Source organism: Eleginops maclovinus, chromosome 9 (genome assembly GCF_036324505.1).
Source record: "Eleginops maclovinus isolate JMC-PN-2008 ecotype Puerto Natales chromosome 9, JC_Emac_rtc_rv5, whole genome shotgun sequence".
NCBI classification, from domain to species: domain Eukaryota; kingdom Metazoa; phylum Chordata; class Actinopteri; order Perciformes; family Eleginopidae; genus Eleginops; species Eleginops maclovinus.
In genome coordinates this window covers 8,140,880-8,159,218 of record NC_086357.1, presented here as the reverse complement: position 1 = coordinate 8,159,218, position 18,339 = coordinate 8,140,880, and the positions used below count along the sequence as shown (strand labels likewise).

General features: G+C 39.5%; 1 protein-coding gene across 1 annotated transcript; it reads right to left on the bottom strand.

Moving 5' to 3' along the window:
* Nucleotides 1–1,800: 1,800 nt before the first annotated feature.
* Nucleotides 1,801–18,090, bottom strand: LOC134869854 (tetraspanin-1). The gene is made up of 8 exons (XM_063891789.1): nucleotides 17,874–18,090; nucleotides 17,304–17,366; nucleotides 12,864–13,070; nucleotides 11,141–11,215; nucleotides 5,225–5,323; nucleotides 3,573–3,716; nucleotides 3,148–3,231; nucleotides 1,801–3,061 (listed from the first exon to the last, which is right to left on the bottom strand). Exons 2-8 carry the CDS (start codon nucleotides 17,358–17,360, stop codon nucleotides 3,002–3,004), a joined length of 726 nt encoding a protein of 241 aa, XP_063747859.1. The 5' UTR covers nucleotides 17,361–17,366; nucleotides 17,874–18,090; the 3' UTR covers nucleotides 1,801–3,001.
* Nucleotides 18,091–18,339: the final 249 nt, after the last annotated feature.

Below are 18,339 nucleotides of genomic sequence, written 5' to 3'. Positions count from 1 at the left end.
TGGACTTTACAGAAACAAACAACATTGTAAACAAAAACATTACTGGAAAATAATGAAAAGACAAGCTAGAGTGTAAAATAGAAGTTAAATAAATCACAATACACCAATAAAAGTACACTAAAATTAAATACCATAAAATGTAGGAACCAGAAGGAAGAATAAAGGGAATTTAGACCTTTAAAAACAAATCAAGTAGGAGAAATTTCAAAACCAAACAATCAAAAGACAAAACTTATCTGCGCCGTATATAATATCACTGCTGAGAACAATGAGGAATTACTTCAAAATATTTACTGAAAGTGGAATAAAGACCTGGACATAGAAGACGTAAAAGAAAAATGGAAGGAATGCTTACATGTAAAATGACTACAAACGAAAATCTATGATTAATTCAGTATAAACTACTGACAAGAATATATTATAGTAACGTATATTTGACAGCAGCTCTTCTGATAAATGTTTAAAGTGACTCCCTCATACATGCCTGAAACCAGCTCTTACTAAACGGTTTGTTAAAAGTGAAGGTCTTTAGTGCACTCTTAAGACAACTGTCTGCCTCTGATAAAAGCAGGAAGTTGGTTCCAGAGAAAGGGAGCTTGGTAGCCGAACACTCTGACTCCTGATCTGGTTTTGCAGACCCTGGGAACCACTAACAGACCTGAACTCTGGGAGCGTAACGTTCTGGTGGAGCAATAGCGGATTAAAAGATCTTTTACGTACGAGGATGCCTGGCCATTTAGTGCTTTGCAAGTAAGAAGCGGTATTTTAAAATCAATTCTGTACTTTAGTGGGAGCCAGTGTAGAGCTGCTAAAATTGGAGTGATGTGGCCCTTTTGTTTGTTAGTAGTTTTTGCAGCATTTCAACACATAGTACGTGTTGAAGATGGATTTTCAGCCTGATAGAAGGGAGATGCCATAATTCAGCCTAGATGTAATAAAAGCATGAATGCGTTTTCCTGCAACATTTTGATCTAGCTGTAACGGTGAAGACGAGATGTTATTTGTCCATCCTGGTTTGATTCTGGGCTCATTGTAAGTGAGGGTTTAACAGAGTTTCAAAACAGCACTGCCAATAAGAGCAATGGTGTGTGAAAATGTGGGTCATAAAACCAAAACAACGAGCTAAAAGAAACCAAAAGCTCTGTACAGCTGAGTAGAACCGCAGAGTTGTGTTATAATTCTCTGCAGGTTTGTCACCTTTTATAATATGCGTTGACATTTGATCCATTGTTGATGTTGAAATATTGATCAATGCACTTTCAATATTGGCATTTACTGAAGATTTGAAAAGTCTCTTCTCTGAAATCTATAACTAAAATATGGCTACGGAAATCACGTCTTTGTACACAAGACTGGAATGAAATGATGGAGGAAATTCAAAACATCTCCGCTAAGTATGCAATACTTTCTGTAGCACCCTTTGTGTTTGTCTTTCTGTTCATGTTGATTGCTCTCTCTTCCTATCATTGCCATTCTGTTTCTCTCTTTCATATTCAAAGTATACTATTATATAGACTCTCTCTTGTTGCTGTTTTCTCTCTGTAAAAGCCTGAGCATTTGAGATAAAAGCAGAAATTCAGCAGCGATAGATAACCTGCTGCATGGCTGAACATCGCTCCGCCTCCTGTCTATTGTCAGACCTTTTATTAGTCAATATTTACCCAGCCTTGTGTCACAATGCATGTAATCTTCACCGGCAGGAGCTGGAACAGTGATAAATAGTATGGGGACAAAAGAAGTATTAAGGTCTGCTGCTTCCATTCAAATGCATCGCCAGAGCAAATAAGCTTTGAAAACATGTTAAACAAAGCACTTTATTGAGAAAAGCATAGCGGTACTGCCATGTTCTTATTGAAAAACAAGGATAAATTGCGGTCTTGGACATCTCAATCATAAAAGCATTTTGAAACAATGAGACCCTGGGCATAGATATTACATTAGAGCACATATTTGTTGTGGTGTACTTTGCCATCCCTTTATGGTCGTTTTGGTCTTTGTGGCTGCTTTATATCTCTTTCATGTGTTTCTCTGTTGTTTGTGCTTTGATGTTGCTTTGTGGTTATTTAACAAATCTTTGTCTTCGTCCTGCTTATCTTTGTAGTCTTTTTTGGTGGTAGTAGCTTAGTCTAAGAAAACCTTGCGTAGGAAATGTAGAAATGACGTGGCACTTAACCCTTAACTGCTTAAGGGCTGCCTGAACAGCCTCATCACGCATCTGTGTGTGTGTGTGTGTGTGTGTGTGTGTGTGTGTGTGTGTGTGTGTGTGTGTGTGTGTGTGTGTGTGTGTGTGTGTGTGTGTGTGTGTGTGTGTGTGTGTGTGTGTGTGTGTGTGTGTGTGTGTGTGTGTGTGTGTGTGTGTGTGTGTGTGTGTGACAACAAGGTGAAAACATTTAATTTATTTTGGGGATTAAAGTAATTCCTTTTTTTCGGGGAGTTTTGTGTTTCTTTCAGGATGTTTTTGTCTTGTTTGACTGCTGTTCTGGTGCATGTAGAGCTCATTGGGTTTATCAGAGCTGCCTGATGTTTCTAGAAACATGAGAACCAGACGGGACCAAAACTAGCATCTAAAAAAAGCCTAAAAAGCTCCATAGAGCTGCAGACTTCCAAACTACAAACACATTTTTTTACAATATGCATAGTTATTCCAACAATTGCTTGTATAGCTCATAAAGCTCAAATAATTGTGGTCCCATTAACAATGTTTTTAAAGGTTAAATAGGCCCAAAACCAATAAAAATAGATGTACCATGAACAACTGGTAACATCAACCATCATCAATGCTGTTTGATATATTTTATTTGCAGAACTAAATATCTCCCCTCTGTAGTAGCTTATAAAACTCTTCTTTCTATGTTAAATAAAGTTGCTCGATTCTTTTCATCATATTAAACTTTTTCTGAAAAGGACCAGAACAAAGAGCCCATCCTAATTCATATATTATTAAATAATGCAGAAGAATGTGATCATGTGATCCCTCTGCTGTTCCTGTTGAGAAGGAGTCTCAGCTGATTCTGTTGTCGAGGTGACAGTACAGGTACATGGACACTATCATGGCAGCAATCTGAGGAACAAAAGCACTACCTTTTAGCCGAAGCTAGCACATTTTCCAAAAATTCAATCATGCCTTTCACATTCACGTTATTTTACCTCTAATACTCCCATTCCTGCTGCGATGCCTCCCACAATGTTGGCGTGCTCTTTGAGGATCTCCAAGATGTGTTTGAAACAGCCCTGAGGAGAAGAGGATGTATGTAAATATAATCATCAATTATTCACAAATCGACATGATACAAACAATAGACAACAAACGAAGGCACAAAAAAAAGGACATCGAAAATCAGGGCTAGTAACAACTAATTAGCAACAGCTAATATGTAGCATTAGCCTCAAGTTGCTGCTCAATTTAATGTCTTGTTACTGTCTAAATCACTTCAAACAAGAGTGACACACTTGACAGTAATATTTACACATAAATAAAACCGTTGCATTGGGCAGAGAGTACTCAACTCTCCTTTCCGCTCATACTTTTTATATGTATCTTATATTAAATTGTAGTGTGGTTTCCATCTCACCTGCACATCACTGGGCTCAGCCTCGATGCCGCTGCAGGGGGCGCTGTATGTCAAACAGCAGGTGGGTGGAAGACTGCCTCCGTTCTCCTCTTCGAACTTAGAGCCCACAAAGTCTGTGTAGTTGTTGAAACCGCAGCACTTCAGCTGAGAGGAAAAGCAAGGATACACTTGAGGATAGAGTTTTGTGGAGAAAAAGTTGTTTTTATCCAATGTGCAATTTCTTTAAGAAGCTTTTTTTTGTTGGAAGCATAGTAAAAGCTTTGCTGCTGTGTGAGTTTAGGTTGTTAGTTCAGCTTCTGTTTGGCGTCTAAGTATTTCTATTCAGATGCCATATAATTTCAAGCCTTAGAATTTTTGTTGCATGTCATACCCTTCCGCCCCCACTTTTATACAGTGTCAAAAATAAGGAAAAGAGTTTTGCATAAAGAATTTATAACAGATCAGTATCATTCACTATGTTGCACTTATGTATTGTGTGTGTTATATCGAGTTACCATGACACTGAATTTGACACAGTGAATTCCATTTACTTATAAACATGAAATTAAACCAAAACTTCTGCTTCTCTTGATAGAAGTAAGAAAATATATTTCAAGTCAAGGTTGGAACATGCTTTCAACCCTTTACTTTGCATTGTCACACTAGTGGCAAAACAAGTTTATTTTTCTGTGAGGTGAAGAGGGGATGGCCTTGACTGATGCATGTGTGCAGGTGAGCTGAGGTAAAACTGGAACAAACCCAGGAGGCCGGCATGTACGCTCTACAGTTCTGTTAGCGCTTTTGTTTGATTTCCATTCAAACATTGTAGCTTAGCACTTTAGCCACAGGCAGTCTGCTTTTGATGTTTTATTAGTTCAGCTGGGTGAAGGACAGTGTTACGGGGAGAAACCATTGAATAAACCCGTTGTTTACGACAATTGAAAGCCAGCATCATCCAGTATCTACTATCCATGGGTTTGACTGTGAAAAGTTATACAGCATGTTTCAGCATGTTGATTTTTCATGAAAAGGAACTGATTTTTTTTTTCTATATAGACCAAAACTATTTATTGTACCAAGCTGTAAATCTGTTTATGTATTCTGCTAAATTGGGAATTTTAACAGGGAGGTCTTGGATTAAATTGCTTGACTGTTTTTGGCATAGATGTATAAAGACAACTGGTTACAGAGTACACCATTTGCTTAATAGCTAGCGCATGAAGCCAAAATAGTCTGACTCGAGAGCAAAAGTACCCCATTAGGGGTCTTGGGCCCACTTGAGTTTTCCATAAGCCCCACCCCTGATCCACTTCGCTAAAATCCCTCGCGGCACAGTCAAATGAACAGGAAAATAACTCTGGATTCGACTTTTAGCACATTTTACAATGTTTGAGCACCCTGTTAGAGGGCTATAAAAGTGTTTGTACTGGGGTCAAAGGAAAAAAGTTTTTAGTGCTGCCTGGTGTTATAGTGAGACTGTAGTTGTAGTTAGTACCACCGTTTGGCAACAGAATTTCCTTCAACATTTTTGGCGCTTCTTTGCCCAGCTTCATTTTCTAGTACAAGCAGTGTGGTTTTGTTTACATACATTTGCAGTTTGTTGAATCAATATGCAGAACCAGTCCATTTCTTACGTTCCTGAATATGCACTTGGTGAAAGCGACATACTGTACCTCTGTCATGGTGGTGTTCCAGATCTTTGTGACCACAGGATCGCTGCCGTAGTCTTTCTGTAAAGCAGGAGTTGCCCACGCTCTGATGATCCCCTCAGCCTGAGGGAAACATACATATGCATGTTTAGAAGTGTGTTGGAATCACATTTTCCTGAGTTTCTTACCTTATCCTGAAACTAATTTTAGCTTTAGCAAAAACAGGTATTCCTGGCTTATAATAAATGTCCTCTTCATCCAAAATGACTCATTCATACATTTTCCAAAAACTATCCTTATACCTCACAAAATGCAATTTTTTAGCCAAAATGTCCAAACTATCTATTATTGACAAACTTATCTGTAACTTTTAATGTTTCCCAAATTCCACAAAAGATTGACATTTTTTTTTGTTGCAATTTCCCAACTTTGACTTATATGTCCTGACTTTCCAGAACCGTTTAAAATATAATTTGTCGTATCTGTAGTGTCCGGTATGTAGATGAGAGGCCTTTAAATGCAAATAAGCTCCTGTGGGCGGATATAAAGCACCCCTCTTCAGTGCACTGAGTCCAACAGTGTCACACAAACGCACACTTAAGAATACACACCCCACTATGGAAACCCCTGAAAATAATATACTGCTGCTGATTTCACTGGGAGAAAAGGTAATTCTCTGGGAGTCACCTATTCATCAGAAATTAAATAAATCTCCTCTCACACAAAGCACTTGGGAAATAAACAGCCCCGCATGGCACCTGGAAAAAAATGAAAATAAATCAAAAAATGACGAGCCATTATTCTCAATTCTTCGTCTGCTTTATATGGTCGTAAACTGGGGAGTATTTACATATATATAGATGCTCCTGATGGCTTCGGTCAGGAAGCATTTTGTCCACTTTTCCTGTTTATCTAAAGTGCAAAAAATGGCAGTCTTTTGTTGTGGAAGAATTCCTCCACAAACGCACAGGTTAGCTCTCTTTCCCGCCTTCCCCCATCCTCCTTTCCTCAGTCTGTTTTTTCCTTTTTGATTAATAATCCCGTCGCGTACAGTCACACAAAGGCCCATTTGATGAGGAGAGAGAGTGTGTGTTTTACTGTACGCGCATGTGGCCACGTGCACCCCGTGTGTCTGAAAGTGCATCTCCTGTGTGTGTGTGTGTGTGTGCGAGCGTGTGAGCGTGAGCATGTGTACAGTGAAGGGGACAGGCGTATGAGATGCCTGAGGGGATGCTGGGATACATGCCACAATTAAAAGTGCCCCCCAAGAAGCAGTGAGAGCGGCTGAGATCAGAGAGGGTTATTACCAGCCGGCTAATTCATCACTGTCACTCTGCCCTGCACCTCACCACATCCCGTTAAACACACACACTCGCATTCTTACACACTGATATGGGCCCCTGCAAACTCACACACATGGTGGAAAGGCAGGACAAAGACTATAGCCACACACGGCACAGTGAGGCGAAAGCGATAACGCATCTATCAATACGGTACAGTACACCACCGGCACACACACGATAAAAGTCTTCTGCTCTGTGTTATTGATCTTTTGTTTACAGAGTGTTGCTTGTTCTGAAATAATTATCGATATCCTTCACTGCAATACGACTACTAATTGGTTATTGTTAATACCTGGAAAAGTAATAAATGAGAATCATATAACATTCAGCTGAGCAAAGCTTTGTTATGAGACAAAGCCTTGCTTGGTGGCATTACTCTTAAAGCACATTTCCCTCCATCGGTTTATATGCTTAAATGTAGTAAAACATTTGAAAGAGCACAAATACATATTTTGAACAACCTGTATTTGTTACATCTGCTGTTAACAAAGCCCCAGTTTGTTCCCCTTATTTATTGTCTGAATTCTAGCCTCAGAGCTAAGCATCACTACAAAGATCCTTGATGAAGTGGCAGATTTTTCTTGAACTTATCATTATGAAGTAAATGTTGATTGCACAATGTAATGGCCTTACAATAATGATGCCTTTTTAGAATGGTTCCCTATTAGACTCGCTTTCACTATGCAAATCTATCTGCCTCTGGGTACAATTTCCCAGGATAATTATGGCTCGATTTACCATTGTGTAACCAAAAGCAGTTTTCATTTCAATGGAAGTCAATAATTATTTTTAGTTTCTCTGTAGAAATCAGTAACTATCCCCAGCTATCAATAAGAATCAATGTACGTTTTATTGTAATTACTATTTTAATAGTAAAAATGGTGGATGGCCGAATAACCCAAGTAACTGCTTAAAGAAAATGTGTCCTGTGCAGTGTTTCAGATTATTTTCCAAAGTTAATAGCTAGCACTAGCTCCAAAAAGGGGGTCCGTAAAAAGGCGTGGTTTCAGTCCCCGTTCATCTAATGGAGTGGTGCAGTGATGGAATATTTTTGTATTCCTACAGCAAAGCAAGGGCTCCCTCAACAAAAAGTAATGGGATTCTTCTGCTTGATTTCTATTGCAGAAAATAAGCTCTTTGGTAAACACACATTTATGATACTCAACACATTCTGTTCAGCAGGATAATCTCCACATATTAACACCACTTTGTCGGCAATCGGCAGATGTTAAAAGCTAACGTTAGGCTATCCACTACATCACTGACGCATCATCATGTCTAAGCTAATGTTGGACTTCGACGTTAAGACGTTTAGTCAGTTGTTAGAAACTGCTATTTTAATGACACATCGAAAAGGAGGATGAAACAAGAATCAAATTTGTCACACATACACACAGCACACAGTGAAATACAAAAATGTGAATTTGAGATGAGGGAACAGGAAGTGCTAAAATGCTAACTCATTTCTAGGTTTGAAGACCCATATTCCAGTCTATAGACCAGCACAAAATCAGGTTATTTGAATACATGTGAAGTTTTAAGGTATACAGTTTATGTTAATGTTTTAGTACAATTTGAATATGTGTTTAAATCCTATGAACATGTAAATCCATTTTTTGCATACATTAATCCCGGTAGCTATACTCGCAAAAGCTAGTGGGGAAAAGTTGCGTATGGCCTCAAGACAACTTACTGCATTTTGGAAGTATTTTTTAGAATCTTCAAAGACCTTTGTTTAAACATTTATTAAAAAATAAAAAAACTCTGGCTGGTACAACACAAGAAAATGCCTTTTTTTGCATAGAAATAGCAAATAATTAGTATGCTAATGGATGCTAAAAGGCTCTGTTGAGCTGGTGATGATGCTCCTTGGGTTTGTCATGATGAGTGACCCCTTTCACATACACAAAGCCATTTCCTCCATTGTTAATGTAAAGATATTGATCGGCGCAGCTCTAAAGCAGAAGTAATTGGAGTTAATCATCTTACTTCACTAACTCGGGGCCTAATATCTCCTCTTACTGGCGAGATATTAAAGCAAACAGCAATCAGTATTGGATTACGTTTTGAGGGATCATTCCTTTACTGTACACAGACGTCCGTGTGATTCATTAAACGCCACATCACATCTATTCCATTCATCCAGTGTGAAGTCCATATCAGCCCCACTAATAAATCTTGCCCTGGTCACTTCCGAATCACTTGGCGGAGAAAGAACAACCATGACCACAGACGGCCTCTCATAATGCCTGCTGAAATTGCTTATTAAATCTTAGTTATTCCGACCACCTGAAGGTTATTGGCTCTTTGGTTAGATGAACTGCAGGGCACGGTGGCCAAAAGGCAGATTTATGCCTCAGATAAGTAGGACAGAATAGATCAACCCTTTATTTACAGCCTCCCTTCATTGTATACACTTCTGTCTTTTACTTATTGACACAGGCGGCTATATATATGCATATTAGATGTGCATCGGCCATATTCATTATTGGGATGCTATTGTGTTTATTGTTTCTTATCAAAAGCACAAGATGGACAGCTGCTCTCGCACTTTCATATCCGTGATTGAAGTTATGATGTCCTTTTGTGTTTGTAATGAACGGATGATGCTAAAGCAAAGACACAGTGCATTAAATAGACTATAAACCATATCTGTGATCTGTTTAAGGTCGACGCATCTGAGTAATGCCTTGCATTTCATTGAGCTTTAGACAATAGCTCACACCTCGCACTTTCTCTCTTGCTGCTCCGACATGCTGGCTGTTGTGGATCCCTTCCTCGCCAGATGCCGTTTACATAGCCTGTCTGGCATTTGCAAATGCTGAGCTAACCGAGCGAGCGAGATGGAGCAAATGTATTTCAACAAAACTGCCTCAGCAGCACCAGCGGCGCTCCCAACTCGGCCTCCAAGGACACAATCACAAAATCACACACATTCGTTGAGCTTCTTTGTGTGAGAGCATGCAAACTCAGGGTTGGACAGGACCAAAATGCATGAGATGGAGTCAGAATAAACATGAAATAAAGGGAGGCAGTGGGAGAAGTAAATGAAAACAAAAAAGTCCTAATCATTTTTGATTAACCTGTCAACAGGAAGGAATGAACATTTTCTAGAAAGGACTGTTTGTATCCTGGTACAATGTGAAGTCAAGCTGGAGAGTTTATTGTCATAAGATCATATTAAAGTATTTTATAAAAAAGCCTTTGTATAGTCTGCTATAAAAAAAGATGCAAAAACAAGGCACACTACAGTATACCATTAAAACATTATAAATAACTATTGTATAGTATGGCATACAATTGTCAGAAATGTAGTCACAAAATAGGATGTCTAAAAAGTGAATACATAATATCTCATCCAAAAATAATCAGTCTTTTAAATGCTATATGAACTAAGATAACATTAACATAATGTATTACCACAATTCTGGAAAGTCATTTTTTGCACGTGACTCTTGTTATTGTGTATGTGGCATACTGAAAGAAAAGTACATTTTGTTTGACTTTGATCCAAGTTTTGCTAACTTTTTTTTGCGTGTACTGCCATTAATAAAAGAGGAGAACATATTATTTGTTTCTGAGACCAAAATTAACATCACTATATTGAAACCAAACAAACAGGATGCACGGTGAAATTCATATGAAGTCTCTAATGATAAACCACTGTTTTCCGAGTATATAAGAAATGCACACATCCTGCATTGGAAAACTAACACGCATAGAGCTTATTCTTTCCAGAATAATACTGCAAACAAGATAATATATATTGGAAATAACCTTATCTTGTTTTAAGAAAAAAGGATTTCAATACCTAAATATATGCTTCAAAAGAAGTCCTCCAAACTAAACGACAACATGTCTATTGCTTTTGCCTTCCAAACCGACTCGCATAAGCATTCACTCATAAAATGCCCCTGTCCATATCTTTTGCCAGTATCTTGCACCAATCCCAACAACTACAGCACCTACAAGTGAGGTTCCAAGGAAGGCCACTCTCCTCCTTCTGGATGGATGTTTGTTAGATTACCTCTCTTGCTTCTGCGGACTCAGAAACATCCCATGATTGGATAAAAAACTCCACTCTCTATTTTCTTTAGTAGGGTCCCAATCTCCACTAACCTCCTTTTACATAGCTCATTTGAAACCCTTGTAATTATTATACGTGGCACTAAATGTAAATGGGGCATTTGTGTGTGTGTGTGAAAGAGAGTGCCACACATATGTAAATAGACTATTTTGCATATAAAATGCTTTAGCTTCAATATTCCAGAGTAATAAATTGCTCAAAGTTGGAGACGGCACACATGGCCCTGGGCTATCCCGGAGTCATTAAGTAGCCGAATGTAGTGAGGCGGACATAAAGCCAGTAATTCAATGATGGCTGCGGCTATGATGGAGAATTTACATGGAGATAAAATCCAGAGAGTGGGACGAGGAGGTGAGAGGGTGAAAGAGAAAGCCGGAGAGGGACGAGGCGAATTAAGAGACAAAGGAAGGGGAGGGAAGAGGAGGGGAATGAGGGGTGAGAGAAGGGAGGGGATGTCTGATGAGGCAGTGAATGGGAGGAAAGAAGAAGAGGTGAAGGGGGGAGACTTACAAATGAAGAGTAGGCCAACGCCACGACTCCAGCTGCCACTTCAGCGATGAATATGATGAGGATGATGGAGAAGAACTGCAGGATGGGAAGGAGAGGAGACAAGGAGAACATTTTAAGTGCTTAATTATATTGAAAATGGTCTTGGTCAGTTTTACAAATCCAAGTCTAGCAATTATCTGCAATAGTATTTGCATGAAAAGGTAAAAGTGTATGCTTCTTAGTGCCATAAGCTGAGGGATTCCCTTTAGTCAACAGTTGCTCCTTAAGTGAATACATCAGCCTTTAAAAACTAAATATTGTACAAATAAAAAGTAATGCTTCAAACACCAGGTAAATATAAATTATTCTGAGGTTTAAAAAATATCTGAATATCCTGAGTATTTTTAAACAGCTATTGTTGATCCTAACAATCACAGACTGTCGATAAAGCTTGGATGATTACACAGGGGGACAATAAGCAGACACAGAACCCAAATGCTCCGCTCTACCATCTCATTTGTTGTTTTTATGCAGTCCATAATAGTCCTTAGCTACGATGCTTTGGTTCCTGCTCGTCCCGTCAGTTGTAGGATCAGCTGCACCGTCATTATTCAACTCAATGGGAGATGTGGACATGATGGGTGCTCCACAGGGGGAAAAGTGCTGCCTGTGCTCCTCATTAGACTCACTGCAGTGGACTAAGAGGTAGTTAGCTTGTCGATAATGAGCATAATAATGTACATTGTATTGTTCGGAGGTAGCAGGTATGAATGAGGATGTAGGGGCGAATGTGGATATTAGCTGAGCGGTTGATGAGCCGGGTGCAAATAGAAGGATGGGTGTGATTCTGAATGTGGAGCAACTGGATGTGAAAGCACCTTATGAACCCATACATGATCATTTATGGTGTTTTACATCATAATGTCATTTGTTGAACTCTTTCTTAAGGCACTGGGAAGCAATCAAGTGGTAACACTGAGGTCAATAATGTGCCTTGAACATGCATTATCTTTAATGGCCTGCAGGAGGTGAGTCCACTGGTTGCAAACATATCTGTTTCAACAGAAGTCTATGAGAAAATGACTGTACTTCCCACACGATTCTTTGCTACAGTACAGGTTTTTCTTAAATTGTTATTATCTCAGTTGCTAGTTCAAGTATTTTTTTAATACAGCATGATGCTCATTTTGGTAAATAATGGATTATTTAGAGTAAAACGGTGTGCTTTAGGATGTGACTACCTTCAGAGGTTGCTGGTTTGGATGTTGGATGCCTTTCAAAGATTTGTTTTGAGGTCAGGAAAGTTAATAATAACATGTTGGTCACCTTTAAATGACTTATTGACTGTGTTTGCTTGTATTAACCTAACTTTAACCTATTTGCTTAACTACATGGTTGGTTTGCAAATTAGTTTGACTATCTTGTATCAAAATGGGTGTCACCTTAAGAAATCATCATTTAGCGTATCAGCATTCCCCTTAATTGGTGGCTGTTTATTTTAAGTGTGTTGTAACACCGCTAGTATGGCTTTACATTCTTCACAAACACATTTTTTGTTGAGTTTTTGCCAACTTGTTGTTCATTTTTTATTAATTTCAACAGACCTGAGTCCTTTAGTAAACTGCACTTTTACATTCACTTTGTATTTAGTGGAACACCATGGAATCAAGTTTGTGCCATTAAGATCAATCAAAACATCTTCTTACCGATTCCATGACCAATGGGCTGCCATAAGCTGACCTACCGTAAGAAGCAGACACTTGCTGTCCTTGTGGGCCCCACAAAAGCCCAGGAATCCCATGAGGACCAGCACGGCACCGATGGCGATGCAGAAAAAGCCAACGTTGACGAACTGCATGCCTTGGATGGAGAAAGGTCCCAGCAGCTGGAGGAAGGAGCCCCCATCCAAACTCACCCAGATCCCCATGGCCAGCAAGGTCAAGCCGCCCAACTGCAGAATAATCAGGCAAACATATTCAAAATACATCAGTGCAAAAAAAACTATGCAAGCACAAACTTAAAATCTGGAGTGTCGGACTGGAGCATCCTTTCCAGAAACGTAGCTTCTGCCATACTCTGTGACTGTGGCCGGTTCCTTATGGGGGCTACTATCACTGCCAGAAAGGGGAGACAATATCTTTAAAAACGGCAAGCAAAATGTCCATCATTTGGGAGGGTTCAACAGCCCTTGAGGAGATAATGGGTTTTGGGAAATAAGAGGCCATCTTACATGACTAATTCTCTCTTACTATTACCTCTCAGTGACACTGTGTCACCTCAATATCGTTCACTCCATTCAGAGAGGATGATTCCATCTCTGAGACAGAGAGGCGCCGCCTCGGGTGGGCCAATATGAATTTCAAGACATGAACACCAACTTGGCCTCTTTTTACTTTTCTAAATGAAATAACTGCCCTTTTACATGCTTGCCTTTATCTCCGCACTCATGTCATGTCACAGGCATAATAGACAAAAAGCCAATTATTGATTTTCTTGTGCTGCTGAATATAGCGAGCCTTTAGGTGCATATATTTTATTTATGTTATTTGCACCATGTATGTGGAGTTGTTGGAGGAGCACGCGACATAAGATTTTCATTGCCAACATATACGCTGTATCTGCTGTGCATATGACAAATAAAACCTTGAAACTTGAAACTTGAAATATAAGTAGGCTACAGCATTATAGCTTACACAGTCAAGGAGGTGTAAATCTCCTGTTCTCTAAAGACACATAGGTTTTATTTTTCAGGTCTGCAAGTTAGGAAATTAATGAGAACAAGGACTTGTCTCCACATATGTAATAATAATTCAAAAAAAGATTTACATGATTTTGGCATCGGAAGCTTTCGGGGTTTTGATTTGAAGTCCAAAAAGTATTTGTCATCATGTTTGAGCAAGCTTTTTATTAGCTAAAACTAGCTTGTAAACTTGCTACATGTGAAAATACCTATAGTTATATACATCATCCCCGAACTTCAATTATATTTTTGCTTAAAGTTTAGAGTAAAAATAGGATAGCACAAAAACAACATGGAGACTTGGCTTGGATATGTTAGCCACCCCTGAAGGAAGGAGATATTGCCTTTTTGGTTTAGAGATTGTGCCACTGAATGTTTTGGTCGCAACTGACCAAATACAATCAACCACACACTGGACGACAAGTATACTATGCCTAGAGTCATATCCCTGTGAATCGTGAGAAAAGAAATCATATTTTAACCAGATATCCTCAATTAAATGAGATGGTGGATTGTGATGCTTATGCACCTATCAAAACCTCACACTACATGTTCTTAACATCACTTTATAGAGAATGTACGGTAGAGCAGGCATTACAGCGGGAACACTGACATGCATTCATAGAAATCCAAAACGTGAAACCTGTTCATCACAAACAAAATCCAAACTATGTCACATGTTTCACATTACACTCTGTAAATCACCGGATCCCACCTTCATTATCTCGCTCCGTCTGCCTCTCCCTCCTCATCTCTCCACCTCTGACCTTATTTTCCACCCTTTTATCCTCCTTCGTCTCCTCTGTGTATTTCACTCTGAACTCCGCGAACTGAGTGATTTCTCGTCTTCGGCAGAAACCATGTTTGAAACCTGATATTGTCTGTCAGGCTCCATCAGGCTTGTTGCAGTCAGGGGGCCGCCTCCGCTCTGCTTCAGGCCCCGACATGCCACATCTCCTGTCAGACGCTGATGTCTCCCACGTGGGGATCATCATTTTCTTTGTCTCCCTACCTTGGCCTCACTCTTTCCATCTATTTTCTACTCTCCATCAGCCTTTCCCCACCTTTCACTCCGGGGTTCCTTTTCTAGTCTACTGAGCCTGTTCAGTGCCATCATTGCACCTTTGGCTAAATGCGATACGACAAGCACATTCCCCCTCTTATTCCATATGTGCCCCCATCATCCCTCACTACGTCTAATTATAGTTGGCACAATGTCTTCCTTTTTTAAAAATAGCTAATTTCTTTGATGGTGTGCCATATGCAGGTGGATGCCCTGTCAGTTAAACACCCACATGGCAAAAGCACTGGAAGTAAATCAGGTTTTTGAAAGTGGGGGGAAAGAAGAAGCAGTGTCGTATCCATTGAGATGGGAAACATAACCTATTAGGGTTAGAGGAGAGTGAATGAATAACAGGCTCCAGAATAGGAGGCAACGCTCTCCAGAGAGGGGGAGGTGAATGGAGATAGAAAGATACAGAGGGAGCAGTAAAGAGAACGGGCCTGTCCCACCCCAATTGAAATGGAATTGGTTCTCTTTGAAAAGGCTGGAATGAGAAAGACGTCAGTTGAGTTTAAAAACCCATTTTCGTGGGTCATATTACCGAGAGCAGACAATCTGATTAAGTTCCGACTCTCGGGCCGCAGATCTGCACACACAAAGCATACATGGAGACACTTCTAATTTCCAATGCATTTTGATCGGCTTCAAAGCAGAGGCGAGGTACACTTGGAACTAAAATCAAAGGTTTTATTTTTTGCGAACTTGCATCCTGCTGTTTCTATCAACTCTTAAATAGGTTTCTTTAGCTATGATTTCACATATTCAATAATGACAATCAGTACAGGATACTGTCCCATTCGTTTTTATGTCGATGACAGTGCTACGTTAGTGCGCATGTTTCAAATAACAGCTCTCTTAACTCCTTAAAAGCAAATTGGATTTCGGGTTGGCCGTAGATCAATGTCTCTTGGTGGGAAATGGTCAATGGACTTCCTTTATGGAGTGTTTAGGGGCAGCCATGCAAGGGCCCACCTGCCCAAGGTAGCCAACATTCACTAACATTCAAACACCATTTTCAAGTATCTTGCCCAACGATAAGTCAACATATTACGTTCAGGGTCAGGGATCTAACCCACAACCTTCCGATTGAAAGACAACAGCACTACCTTGCTTTTTTACTGAAAACCAAGGAATTCTACATGTTTTCTGTCACAATTGTCAACTCATTATGAATCAGCTCAAGATCACAAATCACAAAGGATTTTAAACAGAAGTACTTAGCCTGAAGCTGGTGTTATTGGTCTAACTGCATCTATGAACAAACCTGTTGTCATCCGAAAACATTTTTTTGTTTGTTTATAAATTGATCTTATTTTATGTTTAAGTACAACTTATATGTGGTGTCTTCTCTTTCTATCCATGAGATGACACCATGAACTTGGGACCTTTAAGTCTGGAACTATGGTTAATCACGTTTCACTGTCAAATAGGTTTTACCACAATGTCAACAACTGTGGTTGGAGGTTTGGTTTTATCTCTTTTACAGATGACCGATGTAAGGTTAAATGATGCGGTTCAGCTTTTTAAAATGTATTTTATTACAATAATTACAGATGGACATGAAACATATGAAGCTATTGCTATGGCTAAGGTTAGGGTTTTCTGTATGGCATCACAGTTAGCAGCTTTACTTTAACTGACTTCTCTACATAGCAAAGACAAACTATAACATTTTAATATCAAGATTGGAAAGTTAATGACCCAGATTTTCAGAACAACATTAACTAATTTCCTCAAAATATACATTCTCAGAATGCAGATGTCCCCCGAAGATGATGGCGCTGAACTTGAAATACAGCCGAATTGTTGGAGTGGTCCCATTTAAAGCATCATTTTTTATGAGCAGAAGAGAATTATTTCATCAATCGTGCACTGCTGGCTAACATTTCAAAGAGACATCATAATCAGTGCGCTGCTGTGACTTTAAGTGCTGCCGTATCGAGTTCATCAAGCAGCGTAACTCATGCAGAAATTGGAAATGTGAGGAAAATGATGACTTGTGCTGGGAGCTTCATCTGTGACAGTGGGACTCCAGGTGGGCCCGACTCGGCGGGCAAATTCAGCTTACCTTCGCCAAAGTTTCTCTCCACTTCACAAACCACATTAGTTATCAACATTAAGCCAAAGATGAAGGTGGCAAAATTAGAGCCTTTGAAGTTAATGAGATGAAAATTGTTATGGCAAGGAGAAAAAGGAGCATCATGTATGCCTTCTGGTTCAGTGATCTGAAATGTTTGTGTAACACATTTTTCATTGAAGGACACTATGAAATGATTGTAATGAAAGCTATTGTTTGTTTTTTTAATACACACAACTTTTTATCTCTCCCAAACCCCCTCCTCATATAGGAGCATGCAATCAGAGCGCAAAAACATACTCACAAAGATAAGCAAGTTGAACAAGACCATCATCAATTTGACGAATGTGAAGCAGCCCATTTTAATCTGTAATAAAAGGAGAAGATAAATTATTGCATTTCCTCTTTCATCAGCCGAGACCTTTTGTATCTCTCTTGCTCTCACACACACACACACACACACACACACACACACACACACACACACACACACACACACACACACACACACACACACACACACACACACACACACACACACACACACACACACACACACACACACACACACACACACACACACACAATCACTGTATATGTGGCCAATCTTCACATGCATGCTGTGCTATTACATCCAGCTCACATCCCAGAGAAATTACTGTGAAAATTACATCGCTGACAATGACTCTTAATGATAACACACACAGCTGTGAGAGACAGTAAAGATATCTTTTAATGGGTGATCTTTGGAGAGGGAAAGCCATATTAGAGAGGAATGTGTTTACACATGCTAGTGACATTAAGGTACAGAAAATAGTAAAGTGAAGTCCTTTAAGTACAAAAATTATAATGCTAGAGCCATAAAAAAACCTACCCTTTATTGTGGTAATCTTTGTTAATATCCAAAGTTGAGCCAATTTAAACACATTTAAAAGTCCCTGGTTTCAGGAAAGCAAACAAAAAAAACAAGAAAAGAAAAAGAAAAGAAAAATGCAATAAAACTAATTAATGTTTTATATTCCTGCGGCTCAAGTAGCTAGTACCAGGTGAGCTGCAAAGAGAACTCTGTCTGAAAAATATCCGTAGAGTGATGATGGTCACGCAGTGGAAAGAATCTGATTTCAGAAATAGGATAAGTGCCTCCTTTCAGGCTTGCTGGGGGAGTGAACAGAGGCCCGGGCGCGGTCCCTGAGGATACAGGTGACAGCAGGTGGAGTTCAGGTACAGATGCTTGAGTGGCAGCTCTGACCCCTGCAGGTAAACAGTAAAACAGATTTCCAGCACATGATCCCCCTTCATGGATTGGAATATAAAAAAGATGGACGTATTCAATTTCTCTG

Excerpts from the sequence above, each read along its gene's own strand:
- LOC134869854 (XM_063891789.1), bottom strand. The coding sequence starts at position 17,360 with ATGGGCTGCTTCACATTCGTCAAATTGATGATGGTCTTGTTCAACTTG. Across the intron at positions 13,071-17,303 it reads TGTTCAACTTGCTTATCTTT|TTGGGCGGCTTGACCTTGCT; the intron begins GTGAGTATGTTT and ends ATTATTCTGCAG. Across the intron at positions 5,324-11,140 it reads CGTTGGCCTACTCTTCATTT|GCTGAGGGGATCATCAGAGC; the intron begins GTAAGTCTCCCC and ends TGTTTCCCTCAG.